Raw genomic sequence first — 14,250 nt, 5'->3', positions numbered from 1 at the left:
CGATCTAAGATTGGACCCCACCAGTGGTAATCCAACTTGGAAATCGTCGTTTGATTTTTCTGTTCGTTTTTCGCGTTATTCGTATCGTGTGTTCTTCTTTCCGCGTCATAAATTGGACGCTTCGCGTAGTGTGCGATGAGCAAGCAGAAGAGGAAGGCAGGCTCGAGCCCTGCAAAAAACGATCGCATTGCCAGGGGCAATAAAATTACGAGGTAAGCGTCATCCAATGATGCACGCGGTGTTGGTGCAGTGAAAAGCGCTCGCACTGAACCGAGCCTTCGCGAATGTGACACCGCACCGAACAACAGCGAAGAAGGCGATTTCGGCGCGTCGGTCGAAAATGTAAACGCCCAGGCAGCAACCAAATCAAGCTCCCCCCGCTGGTGGTGAAGGCGGTCGCTTTTGACAAACTCATCAGCGAATTCGCATCGATGGGTGTTACAGCAGAGTACAAGCTGTGTGGCATAATTCAGTCTTTTTCCAAGCAGTTAACATTGTTTATTTTCCGTCTTCATAAGGGCTTCGTTGGTGCCTTTGAGAATGCATCAATGCATTAAACTGACGTTATGGCGAAGCAGACGTTAAGGTTGTGCACCAAAAAATTATTTGGGAATACCAAGCATCTTGAATGTCTTACTGGAATGTTATAAGTTATTTGGGTTTGCGTGCCAGTCGCAAAACTGCCTTCAACTAGGATTGCATTTGCGCTAATATTGATCATAATGAAGCATTGCTACTGTTTTCGAAGTTGTTATTAACAAAAAGAGTTTATTTCTCTTGTTTAGTCATCATGAAAGTAAATGTTCTGGAATTTTGTATGTGATTAGGTTTTGCTTGCCAGTAGCAAAACTTTCTCCACTAAGGGTGACAGCTGCGCTTCTCTCGAGCATGAGAAAGTAATGCAACTCTTTTCGAGACCAGTAATATTAACAGAAGCGTTTCTTTTGAGAATAGCGCAAAATGATGAGAAATGTTTATATTGCTAGTAGTTTCAAGCCACCAATGTATGCATGCTATGGCGAACGCTTGTTTGGCGCTTGGTTTACGCTTAGTTTGTACGAACGATATCTAGAGGTGCGATTCCTTTGAGGCAATATTAAATAACATGTAGCATGATATTTGATACTTGCAAGTGTTGTCATTGTTGTTGTTTACATGCGGTGCCAAAGATATATTGATGTAGTTATGAGATATGGAATAATGGTGCTGCGGCAACATGTATATAATCGACTGTAGCCGAGTCTATGTAAATTTCGAAAAAGGCCACCGGAATAGCCTTCGAGGTAAATTTTCAATGCGTTGACATGAAATAAATTGCGACATACGATTGTTTTGCGAGGGCAAGAATGAATCATCAATCAATTATCGTCAACTGATTCTACAATGAGAAAATCATTTCAGAGATTATTATACTAAGCAGTTGTTTCTAAAATTTCACAGCATTATAGAATAATATCCGAAGGTATAAACAAACGACTTATATCAAATAACAGCGTAGTTCTACGTCAACAATGCGGTCGTATCTTGGACACAACCTCCTATAATTTTTTTAGTTTTGTTTAGGAAAAGCGGCAGATTTCATCATGAAGCGTCGCCATGAAGTTGTCATTGATCAAAATGGAGGACACATCGATTAAATTTGTTTGAAAGGAACTCAAATAAAACTGAACTGGAAAAAGGAGTCGATCTGGCGTAGTGGTAACACTCACGCTCTCACGCTCAAGGTCACGAATTCTCATTCCCGACATTCTTTCAAAAAATGGAAGTAAAGTGATGTACCAGCCAAAAAATGTTGAAAGTAACTATAATACAGAAAAAATGAACTCGAAAAAGGTTGATATTATTGTTGGAACTACAGGGAAATCTTTTTTGTGCGATTTCCTGTTCTTGTGCACAAAACAGCCACGCGCAACCGAAAAGGCAAACTGCCCCATCGCAAAGCAGAGAAACAGAAGGAAATAGAATGGTGAACAGCGGGTATTTGGGTTATTTTTTCGGTGAAACTTTTTTATGCGGTCCCTATCTACCGCTCAAAAAAAGTTTGCACGGTGTCACAGACCGAAAATTGAACAACAACTTTGAGTGAAGTTGAGATATAGACAATTTCTGCATCGGAAAATGTTTGTATTAGTATGTTCTAAAAATCTTTCGAAGACAGTTTGCATGTAGAATTTGAAATATGAAAGTTCGAGTATAACAACCGTTTTTTTCATGGTGACCTTAACGCAACTTAGAAAAAGAGCGTTATTTCAGTTGTTTCAAGATATAGAAAAAAAAACTTTGTTCTACAAGGATGTCTCAAATAACTGGGACTACAACATTGTCGAACTATGTTTACCTCTATCTATAAAGATAAGAAAGTTAGATTTTTTATTTCATCGACAATTTTGGTCACCCTATTTTTGATAACATGAAAATTAGCGCTCTATCATATGTAACAACTTTGTCGAGGACAGTTTTTGTCTAGAGAATAACTGTCGAGCTCTAAATGCTAATTTCCACTCAAATACATCTCCATTGTGCAATGGTACAAAAAGTCCCATTCCTTAATCTATGCTGCAGCTGTATAACACAACAATGCGTCCTCCTTATTCAGTACAGCAACCGGATCATAGTCCGAATGTTGTCGAAGCACTTCAGTTCGATTGTACGGATAGCTTCCGTATTAGTGGGAACTGTTCACAATACTTACTGACGTGCGGGCTTTCATATTCGGTACTTATTTTGTATTCAGACAAACTTTTGTTTTTCTGCTTATATTTATTGGATCTTTATTACTCCCCGAATCGTTGTCATAAATGATTGACATAAATTCACGTTGTAGCACTCGCAGCGCTTTGTAGCGAATTTAGAACACTCCAGTATTTTTGTACCTCAATATCTTCCCAATGTTGATTTTTTATCTTTGGAAATATGCTGCGAAAATAAACAATATGAGTGTATCAATAAGATAAGCAGCTTCGATTCCATACCTTTCATTGAGATAAGACAAAACGCTGTGCTCGTTCTCATTCAAACCATTGTAAAACGCATCTAGATTCATTTGAACAAGAGCTTCCGATTGCATTCCACTCAAAAATGTGGCTGGACCGCTCAGTTGAATGAAATGATACATAGCTAATTTTCCTAATTCTACATTGTGCTTCTCACAAAATTCACTCGCTTCTCGGCAAACTCGCTTCGTTTGGTCGTTTGCAGGATGCCATACTTGCGGACCAGCATTGGTCAGTAAACCCATACCATGACCGGATGCACAAATTACGGCTAAATTGTTTGCCTCAAAAAACGGCAAATATTGCACCAGCGTTTCATCGAAGAGCGTATTTCGGCAGTATGAAAGTATCGTATCAAAACGTCCCGGCGCTCCAGAAATAACGGTTTTTAGAACATTCAGTGGATAGGCAGATACTCCGATGTACTTGAGCTTTCCTTCCCTGCGTAGTTCCTCGAGAGCTGGCAGTGTTTCATTCCATATGATATTCAAATCGGCGGCAAACTCCACATCGTGAATCTATAGCAAGAAAAAAGATGGAATACTGGTTTTTCATTCAACAAGTACATTATTCGCATACTTGAACAACATCTATATAATCAACACCGATTATTCGTAAACTCCTCTCAACACTTTCGCGTGTCTTCTCTGCGCTAAAATCAAACATTGTATCGTACTCTTTTTCGTAGCGACCGACTTTTGTGGCAATATAATAAGCTTGGCGGGGCACATTTCTAAGCGCTTGGCCTAAAATCTCTTCCGAACGACCTTGACCGTAGAAAGGAGCCGTGTCTATGTAATTGATACCTCTCTTCAGTGCAAGTCGTACCGCTTTGGTTCCATCGGTTTCTCCCAAATCACTGGAATAAGAAAGATAAGCAGTTCACAATTCTATACGATGACGATATGTGTTGTAATACAAACCCGTAAAGTTTACTCAACGTACCAGTTCCAAGCGAAACTTTGGACACTTTTAAGCCGGTTCGACCAAATTGTGTATACTGCATTCTTCTAACACAGTCCTCATCGTGAAAGCCCTCCACGAATGTAGCTGGTAACTGCTTCATTTCCACGAGCAAACTGATCTCACCACTCACTGATTGAAGCATAGAAAGTCGTTATCAATGTTGAGGCTGTTCACATGATTACAGTACTGGCAACAACAAAATGAACACTCCTGGCAGTTGTTTGAATTTATTTTTCAGATAGCAGCTATTTTAGTGAGTATACTTTCGGGAGATACAATAAATAAATTTGATAAGAATGAGGTACTTCACAGAATATAGTCATACAGTGTTGGACAAAACATTTACATCTGTACCCATTCACATCATAAATGGGTGGCAATGTTTCACTTTGATAAAAATATGTATGCATAAGTAAATGATTTGGGTGCTTCTAACTTTGTACTGACTGTATGTTTGTTGGATTGTACTGCAGTCTATTCCTACACTTGAGAGGAGACAAAGATGCTCGTGTGACCTTACCTCGAACTAACTGGATAGCTGGTGATGCCTCACGCATGCGGCTATCACAATCGCCGGGATGTAGCTGGCTGGGAAGCTGCGAACTGCGAAACTTTTCCCTCGTTGATCTCCGCTGAAGACCACTCTCGTTGCGTCAGCTGCTAGCACCGAAATATACTGTTCGAATAAACTCTCTTAACACTGAAAATCAGCACATGGAATATTGTCGTTTATAATGCACCCCATTTACACTTTTTATTTACATTAGAAAAATATACTTCATACTTAAGATTTAAAATCACTTGGAGTACTTGGACACTTTTTGCGGTTCAAGATGCAAGATATTTTAGATATGGGATTTTCTTACCGACTAATGTGCGATTCACATAGCACGTTACAGAGAAGAACGTCTACGTTCCGTCAACGTCTCCACCAATTCACACATGCAGTCAATGCTTCCACCAGCACCGTCACGTCAAATGCCAAACGAATGATTTATTTAATTTTATTCATGGTGTCGCCACCTACAAAAATTTTAAATTGCAATGCCCTCTTTCAAATCAGCATGCCTAGAATCAGTTCTAAATTTTGAAAAATTCAATGAGAATCATTGAATTCAATTATTTAAATGCTTAAACCCCGTAGTCCGACCCTTATGCAACAATAATAATAAATAGAATAATTCTTTCAACAAGTCGCGAATGCTTTCACTCCGAAATTTGTAGCTAAGAGATATGTTGGCATAAAAAGTACAGTAAGTTATTTATAAAGCGATATGCTGAGGCACCACTCAGTGTCGCATTGGAGTCGGTTTTGAGCAGTAATTGGACATTTGCGACTGGTGGCGACTTTCAATGTGGGCCATAATTTGGGTCCCGAACTCAATGTTTACACAAATGTCCAACTAGAGGTAAAAATGTCTAATTAAACGTGTTGCATCACAGATCTGTTCAATTAGCCTAATGTCGATTTAGATGTAAATTACTGTACAACCAAATCAAAACAAAAGCCGAGACACAAAGCCCAGACAAAAACCAAACGAGCCGTCCGTCTCCGTCAATTATTCTTTTCTACAAACCCTGCCGGTCGTTTTCGTTGAACGTATGCTGACGGGTCGTTACGTTGCTGGTGTATGTGAATGTTTTCATGAGAATTGCATAGTAGAATCATTGACGTATCGTGACGTGACGGGACGTGAACGTGACGTGTATGTTGTATGTGAATCGCACTTAAAACGCATAGTTTTTGCGACAGTAGTGATAGACAGTGCTCCCACGTGCTCCCATGGCCGAGTAGATAGCGTCAGACCTAACATGCCGGGGGTTCAGGTTCGATTCCCGTTCTGGTCGGAGAAATTTTTCGTCAAGAGATTTCCTTCGACTTGCACTGCTCACGCGTATTCTAGAGCTTGCCTTGGCGTGTTATTTGGCATAGAAATCTCAACTAAGTTCTAATAAAAATGACGCAATTAATGCTTCGTTGAGACGGTGAAGTTCCTCTAGGAACGTTAGTGCCATTTAAGGTGAAGGTGGAAGCTAGCCATTGTAGTAGTATAGGTAAACCCTCGTGTAAAAATGGGGTAATAGTGTTTGTGAGAGAAGAGCAAAGCACACGTAAATAGATCAATTCACTTATCAGACTGTGTGGCGCTTCATTGACACGAGTCTTTGAATACAATTGAAAAAAAAACAAATAACAATTCAATACTAAAGTAAAATGTATGAATGATATGTTCCGATGAACAATTGCAAATATAAATATATATAGAAGGTGCATTTGCATATGATTCTGATTATACGCGAGCGTAACATGAGCAAATTTATAACACATGCGAATTGGGGCACTTTTGGTATTAACAAGTTCTTCCGCATAGTAACTCGATGTTGATAATTCCTTAATATTTTCCTTCGTTGATCGTATTGTTTTCACATATTCACGTTGGAAAGCCTTAACCCTTCTCTTCGTTGGCCGAGGCATTTAGATTGAATTTAATACTTTTCCGTTTACTGTTTTTGAAAGCATTGGCAGCCGTGGCAGTGTTCCGAGCTCTGCAATACAATTTTCTTACCCAATGTTAAAGTTGCTAAAACATACATTATAGACCCATTAAACGTAAAAATGATAATTGTATTGATATCAACACAATTTTATTCTATTGATTTTCATGACATGGGACGCTATGACTCCGGAATAACATTTTATTGAGTGGTTTTTATAGCTGTTTCGATGATGTTGTTTGGCATCAGTGTCGAAAAAATAACGATGCTTCCACCAATACAAACAAAACCATTGCAGAAGATTGAAAAACGAAAATTTAACTTTCAGAGCACTTGCTCGAGTTTTCCGACGTTCTTCACTATACGGTGCGAAAGCAGATGAAAATTTAATATCTTGTGAGTAATCGATTAGAGCTTGGTTGATATTACTCGATGGGAAGTGTGCGAAAACGATCATTTTCTTCACACTGTTTCGCAAAATTATTGATTTTCGGGCGAGAGGTGAGGGAGGGAGATGAAAGAAATAAGCGCCATTGTGGCAGCCATTTGTGGCTAGCTTCCACCTTCACCTTAAGAAGTGATGGACAGAATGTGTTTTTGTGCTTTGTTGCTGTTATTACGCTTGTAGGGGGAATTACAGAAAAGGGACGTGTATTTCTTACGAACAGGTATAGTAATGCATCGAAATCCGGACGCTTAAGCGCTTATGATAATAATTTCAACTATTAAAAAATATTGACATATCGTAGCTTAAAAAATTAGTATTCCTATAGAAATAGTTGTAAATCACAGAATTCCACAAAGAGGAGGCGATCTGGCGTAGTGGTAACATCCATGTCTCTCACGCTAAAGGTCAAGAGTTCAATTATCACTCCCGACATACTTCCAAGAATGGAAGTAAAAGTGACGAACCAGCCAAATGAGTTGAAAGTCACTGTAATACAGATAAAAAAAAAGAATTCCACAAAATCATGTTATATTAGTTGAAAATTTTAAATTTCTTTCATCGTGTCGTGATTTTAAATTCGGACACTTTTTGAATCATGCTTCGAAATTCGGCCACTTTTGCTTTTAATTCTGGACACATTTTGTCAGCAGCTTTTCATTGAGAGAAATTATTAATTGATTTTTGTAAAACTTATTAACAGGTGCGTCATACGCAGCGGTACTAAATGGAAACACGTTTGGTACACAAGTTTTTTCATTACTCCAATTATTTATTATATTTTCACAAGATGACGCCATATATATATATATATATATATATATATATATATATATATATATATATATATATATATTTTCAAAATCGTATCAATATGGATATCAAATGAAAAGGCTTGATTAGTAGAATACAGTTATTTATGAAAAATGTATATCCAAGATGGCGGCCACTACAAGATGGCGCCATGTATATACTTTTTTTTCAAAACCCCATCAATATGGGTATCAAACGAAAGGGATTGACTATTTGACTAGTAGGTTATTTATGAAGATTGTAAATGCAAAATTTAAAAGAAATTGTTGAACGGTTTTATTATAGAGAAATGTACTAATGATACAGATGATGTACTGAAAACTAGAAAATAAAAGATGTAAAAAACACTTTTTAGGTTCAACGATTTCATTGTGATTAAACATAATAATAATACAGATAATGTACTAAAATCTAGAAAATATTTAGGCGAGTAGCAGCTAGTAGTAATCATGCCCTTCCTTCATTAACCTAGGGCATTGATGAAACTAAAATTAAATTGTGGGGCATGTGATGAAATAACTAACTGTAGATAATGGAAATCCGACATGACCCATTTGGTATTTGCATTTTTCATAGATAACTGTGTTCTACTAGTCAAGCTCTTTCATTTGATACCCATATTGATACGATTTTGAAAAATATATATGGCGCCATTTCGCGATGGTGGCCATTTTGGACTTGCATTTTTCATAAACAATTGTGTTTTACTAGTCAATCTCCTTCGTTTGATACCCATATTGATGGGGTTTAGAGAAAATATGTAATCCACCATATTGTAGCGCCCGCCATCTTGGAATTACATTTTTCATCAATAAGTGTATTCTACTAGTCAAGCCCTTTCATTTTATACCCAAAATGATAAGGTTTGGAAAAAATATATATAAGGCGCCATTTTGTACTGGCGGCCATTTTGGATTTAGATTTTTCATAAATAACTGTGTTCTACTAATCAATCCCTCTCGTTTGATACCTATATTGATGGGGTTTAGAGAAAATATGAAATTCGCCATTTTGTAGCGGCCGCCATCTTGGATTTTCAAGATCATGAAATACGCTGTTTTATAATGACTGCAGAGATAAAGGTGTGTTACAAATTTCAGATTAATCAGTCACCAGGAAGGGGGTTAAATTTTTATTAATGTGAGACAGCGCTACAGACAAAGTTACAAAGTTACCCGCGTACATACGGGTCATAGAATCGACGGGTCATATAATCGATGCCGTCCTGTATACCGAAGAGTTTTGCGGTTTCATATATCGAAAATCTTTGCTCCAGAATCCATACTCCATACTAAGGCGTCTAACATACCCTTATGCGACTCCTTCAATGAGAAATTAATCGTATACTTTTGATCCGTCCGGATTTAAAATCATTATTCCCAGAGATCACTGAATGAGATAGGCATGTTGAACATGTACCTTGTACTTGTACCTTGTACCGAAGACCACCAACCCTCCCAATTTCCTCCAACTACGACCGATAGTAATTTTTTGTGTGAACCTCAAACGGAGGACCTACTCCAACAATTTCGCGGCCAAAACGAAGAAGCAGTTGATCCCCAAGGCCACAAAAGAGATGAAGCATATGCTGATATCCATCTTTTCAACGGCTATGGCTATGGTACCGGCCATTTGCCATAAGACCGCCCGGTAGGTCATCGAAGCGTTTTTGTAGAAGGTCTAATAAACGTAGGATTTAAGAAAATTTTATTTCATTGAATTATCTTTCATCGCCATCCGAAATTAAAAATTGTGTCGTGGTGTACACGATTCCAGCTTTTCTGGTTATCTGAATTAAAAAATCGAACAGATTCTGAATCAGTAAAGATACCGCTATCGCATGAACCTCGGACAAGTCAAAAACATGTTTTTTGACAAAATGGTTGCTGCTTGAAGACAAAAATGCCTTTTTAAGGTTTTTTGCCGATTTTTTTAAATAGTAAAATTTAAAAAACTCCCTTAATGGCAGTCCAGTGAAAAATTAATATTATTCAACAATTCCCTGAACACTCGTAAGTTCTTCATTAGAGAACATATCTACGTAATCAGAATTGCGTTTCACTCTAATTTACGATAGTTATTCAACAAAAAGTTCGAAAACTACCTTTTTTGTCCCATTCTCACCCCCATTGACGGTACTTCAATTATACTCGTGTACATTATTTTCGCTGGTACTGTAAAATACAACGTTTTTCCATAAATATGGAATGCTGCGGTTTATGGTATAATGACTACCACAGTCATAAATTAACAAGAGGCACTGTCATCTACACCGCACTTTGAATTATTGCTGCGATGTGACATCTCGCCGATGGCATGAGCTTTAAAGATATTTGAAGAACTTATCGACATTAGCTCTACAAGTAACATAAATGAGGGCGTTAATTTTTGTAAAGCTTTCCTATCAGTGAACAAGAAGGCACTCGTCTAAGGAGTAACTACTTCTTGAGAAAATCCCTCTTAACCCTTTATAAGGCAGTGACAAAAAATATTTTTCGCATCACTTGGAATATTGTTTAAATATTTTAATGAACCAGATGCTTCTAGAGGTATCTGGCAATACTACAATTTCTTAGGGCTGCCAAAAATGTACGATATTGATTTGAGAGTCATTTTTATATAGAAAAACCACGATTATAGGTAGCCACGATTTTAGGCAACCGCGGTAGAATAATCTGTTTGATGAAAATGCAACAAGTTGATAAGTTTTTCACTGTAAGCGTTCTATTTAGAATCTACTGTGTAAAAGGTATCTGGCAATACTCCATCTACAGTGTAAGATAAAGTAGTTTTTACAGTAAAATAAATGGTGTATTTCATGGAAAATTCAAATTTTCAATTTTTTCTTTGTATGACTATGTAAAACCATTTTTTTTCGCTACACTACAAATATTGTTTTAATTTATTTTTAACCAAAGGCGCTATAAAGACAGCGGTGAACAGTATTTTTGGGGTTAACGGGCAGGAGCAACTATATTGCCACAATTTTTTCAATTGTTTCAATAGTTTTTTTTTTATCACAGGTAAATATGTGTTCTTTCTCATGTAATGATTATGTTTTGAGTCGATTCCTAGTTGCCTAGTTTTCACAGCCTTATATTATATAGAGATTATATAGACTTACAAACAAAAAAACTAAAGTTTGAATTTTTCATCAAATACACTATTTATTTTATTGAAAAAACTACATGATCTTACACTGTATTGCCAGAAACATTTAAAAATCTTTCGTTAAGCAAAAATATTCATTAATTTATTGACATTATTGACATAAAGTCACACAGATTGGTTACGGATACTCAATACTATTCTTAAAAACTACTCTGTTAACGTTAACTACTGTACTCAGCTTCTGCGAGCTATACATCATATTGCTGCTGAGCTGTTGAGCTGATTAGCAGCTGAGCTGATGAGCTGCCGAGCTGTTGAGTTGAAGAGCTGCATAGCTGTGAAGCGCAAAAACTGCAGGGAGTGTGAATTGTGAGACGCGATAGAATTTTTCGTCTCCCGCGCTTTATGATATGACGTTAGTTTGTTTTCGTGTGTTCACCTTCGTTCTTTAACTTTAGCAGAGATGCCAGATAGCAAAAAGGTTTTTGTTTTGAAGATATTCAATTCGTTACTTCATTAAATTTTTCTTACATCGCCAAACAAAATAATAAACATTATTATATGCTTGTAAATGAAATTACTATATTATATTGTTATTTAAACATGACTGTGGAAACACATAAATTTATTTCCGCGTGCCGAATCAAAAAAATTCAGAAAACCACCCGGCATAAATGCTGATGATTGATAATGGTCCTTTTGTTACCTTTGTCATCGCGAAAAATTATTTCTCGTTGCGCCTATTAGTGGATTTATTTTTATATCCTTGGATGCAAAAAAAATAGTAGTTTTATCAAAAAACTTTGTCTGGACCAATATTTCTGAAGGCATTTTATTTGGCTACTGCTAGTTCTTCTGTTGTTTAAGTTCAGCATTCAGTATTTGTTGTATATTATATTATTAGAATTCATATTAGTTTTAGTTTGTGTACAATTACAAATTAAATTCGTTTATTTTTTGCTTTCCGTCTATTAAAAAATGCACACTATAAAATGTCCCATGGTAGTTATGCAATTGTGTGGACAACCGCAAAATTAAACTGAGCTGAAGAGCTGTTCCAAATGAGCAGCTCACTTGTATGAGCTGAACGGCTCTGGACTGCTCACCATGATGAGCTGATTTGCCCATCTCTAGTCAAGAGTGCGCATACTGGCCAACTGTCGGCCGAATATTCTCGAAAGACTGTGTATTTAATTTGTGTTTGACAACAGAGATCAAAAAGAGATTCCGAGAGCATTAGGTGCATTCCATTCTCAGTGATTCGCACGGCCAGCGTTGGCAATGTTCCAGTTTAAACTGGATTCTTCCAGTTTTTTTTCCTCGATCCAGTCAAACAGTTAAACCTTACAAACTTCCAGTTTTTTAAAATATTGTCCAGTTTTATCCAGTTTTTTTATATGGTTGCATCATTTTACAAAGTTTTTGTAAAATAAATTCACGATGTATAAAAATCATCCTTCTCTCACTCTTCTTATTCCTTGATCAATTTTTTTTTGTTGATATTATTTTTCCAGTCGATCCAAGGTGTATTTGCTATGCTGGCTTAAAATTTTTGTAAACATCAGACGTTATAGGTCCACCAAATCATTCTAAAGCTCAGAAGTTCATAGGGTCAATGTGCTCTATTGACTTGATTGATATGAATGTAAAAAAACAAGTAAAATTCCTTCCGTTTACATTCGTTTACATCAATCGACCATTCGACGAAATGAAAATCCGAAAATTTCATGTATCACAACATGGCAGGAAAGATTATTTTTAGATAACCTGAAAAAACCAGTATAATTAATTGGATCGGCTATATATTCTACTATTTATCGCATGCATCTTTTCCAATCGAAATCCAATCGCAACGATGAAAAGTTAACTGTGGGAAATCTGCTCAAAATACTCCTCTAATTTCAATCATCCCGCCGATATGTTATGTTATTCGTAGCTTATACACTTTATAGAACTCCATTCGTGACGGCGGAGAGTTATTATTGGGAAACCTGGAAAAATCTCTAGAACTAATCGGACCGGCGATATGTCGAACTCCTATCTCGAAGGGGAGTGTTATCTTTTGGAAACCTGAGAAGCCGAGAGAACTCCTCTAGAAACCCGAAGTTCCGCGTACGCCTTCTAGAAATTTTATCGTGACGGAGGAGAGTTATCTTTTGTTAACCTGAGAAGGTAACCGAGAGAATCCTCTAAAACCCATATTCTCGGCGATATGTTCCGTTATCAATCGCGCGTACTCTGTATCGAACTTCAATCGCGACAGAGGAGAGTTATCTTTCTTTAGATAATAGCCACGAACAACAACTTGCAGCCGTTCTCCTTAAGGGTTTTGCTCTGAAAATAAATACGAGATTTATTTTTATTTATATATTTAGAAATATTTTTTTTCAAAATAAAACCATATTTATAGAGGTTCTACAAGAAACGATCCTCAAATATTGTTTTACAGTAATGTTCGGGTGGTGGAAAACGTTATTTTGATCTACTCGAATGGGTAATTAATAATTTATTTCGCTATTTTATGAGCTACATACGCTTCGAAGGACTATTTCTTAAGAATTGGAATAAGTTAAAAAAATTATTTTAGATAAATCAAAGCCGAAATTCTCAAAATAAAACGATTTCACAGGATCCAGTTTTCTTCCAGTTTTTTGAAAAATATTATTGGCAACCCTGCGCACGGCACGTATGTCGGATGATAAAATTGAGAGCGAATTGAGAGCGAACTGAGAGCTAATTGAACTATCGACCGAGGAGCAATCGTCGTGCGTGCGTAGGTCATCCTAGCCAGTAGTGGAACCACGGGTAAGACGGATAGTGGGGGTATGATGGACAGGTGGTTGATTTGTATAGTTACATTATGAATTTCAAATTTCTTTTGATGGGAACCCCTTATGCATGCTATTCTAGAATTTTTAAACCATCCTATGACAATGAATACTGATCAAAAGTGAAATAGGGGACCAAAAACCGAAAATCAAACATGATTCCGTGTGTGGATGTAATTTTTGCGGCTTCTATATTAAGCATTTTGAGTTGTTTAATTGCAAAATTGAATTCGCTGATGGTTATATTTCGGTTTGTGAGTTGACAGTGAAACGATATTAGATATGTACGGAAAAGTGAATTCATTCGTAGGTGGTAAATTTAAATTATTGAAATAATTGCACTGGTGGGGTTGAAATGGACAGTCACATCCATAATCACATCCAACCCATGATAGAAAGTTAAAGGAAAAATATTCAACTCTTTTTTATATTGCTTTCTCTTTTTGTCCTATTTCAGTTATTGGACGCACAAACACTTAGAGGGAGCGAAACTATTCCTTTCGCGAGCGATAAACTTCTACGCTTCGTATATTAATGACCTGTCCATATTCCCCCCACTGCATGTATACAAGCATCGATAAAAATGTTCTACTTTTCG

General features: G+C 36.9%; 1 protein-coding gene across 1 annotated transcript; it reads right to left on the bottom strand.

The window, feature by feature from the left end:
* Positions 1-2,490: 2,490 nt before the first annotated feature.
* On the bottom strand, positions 2,491-4,157 carry LOC129776863 (uncharacterized). The gene is made up of 4 exons (XM_055782753.1): positions 3,917-4,157; positions 3,573-3,852; positions 2,973-3,511; positions 2,491-2,916 (listed from the first exon to the last, which is right to left on the bottom strand). The coding sequence occupies exons 1-4, from the start codon at positions 4,099-4,101 to the stop codon at positions 2,814-2,816; spliced, it is 1,107 nt and encodes a 368-aa protein (XP_055638728.1). The 5' UTR covers positions 4,102-4,157; the 3' UTR covers positions 2,491-2,813.
* Between the last annotated feature and the right edge of the window lie 10,093 nt (positions 4,158-14,250).

The sequence above is a fragment of the Toxorhynchites rutilus genome, chromosome 3 (genome assembly GCF_029784135.1).
Source record: "Toxorhynchites rutilus septentrionalis strain SRP chromosome 3, ASM2978413v1, whole genome shotgun sequence".
In the NCBI taxonomy this organism is placed as follows: domain Eukaryota; kingdom Metazoa; phylum Arthropoda; class Insecta; order Diptera; family Culicidae; genus Toxorhynchites; species Toxorhynchites rutilus.
The sequence above is the reverse complement of the archived record's forward strand: the minus strand, read 5'-3'. Positions and strand labels throughout refer to the sequence as shown.

Coding starts and splice junctions, on each gene's coding strand:
- LOC129776863 (XM_055782753.1), bottom strand. CDS start 4,101: ATGCTTCAATCAGTGAGTGGTGAGATCAGTTTGCTCGTGGAAATGAAG. Junction 3,853..3,916: donor ACGTTGAGTAAACTTTACGG/GTTTGTATTACA, acceptor TTCTTATTCCAG/TGATTTGGGAGAAACCGATG. Junction 2,917..2,972: donor TTGTCTTATCTCAATGAAAG/GTATGGAATCGA, acceptor TTATTTTCGCAG/CATATTTCCAAAGATAAAAA.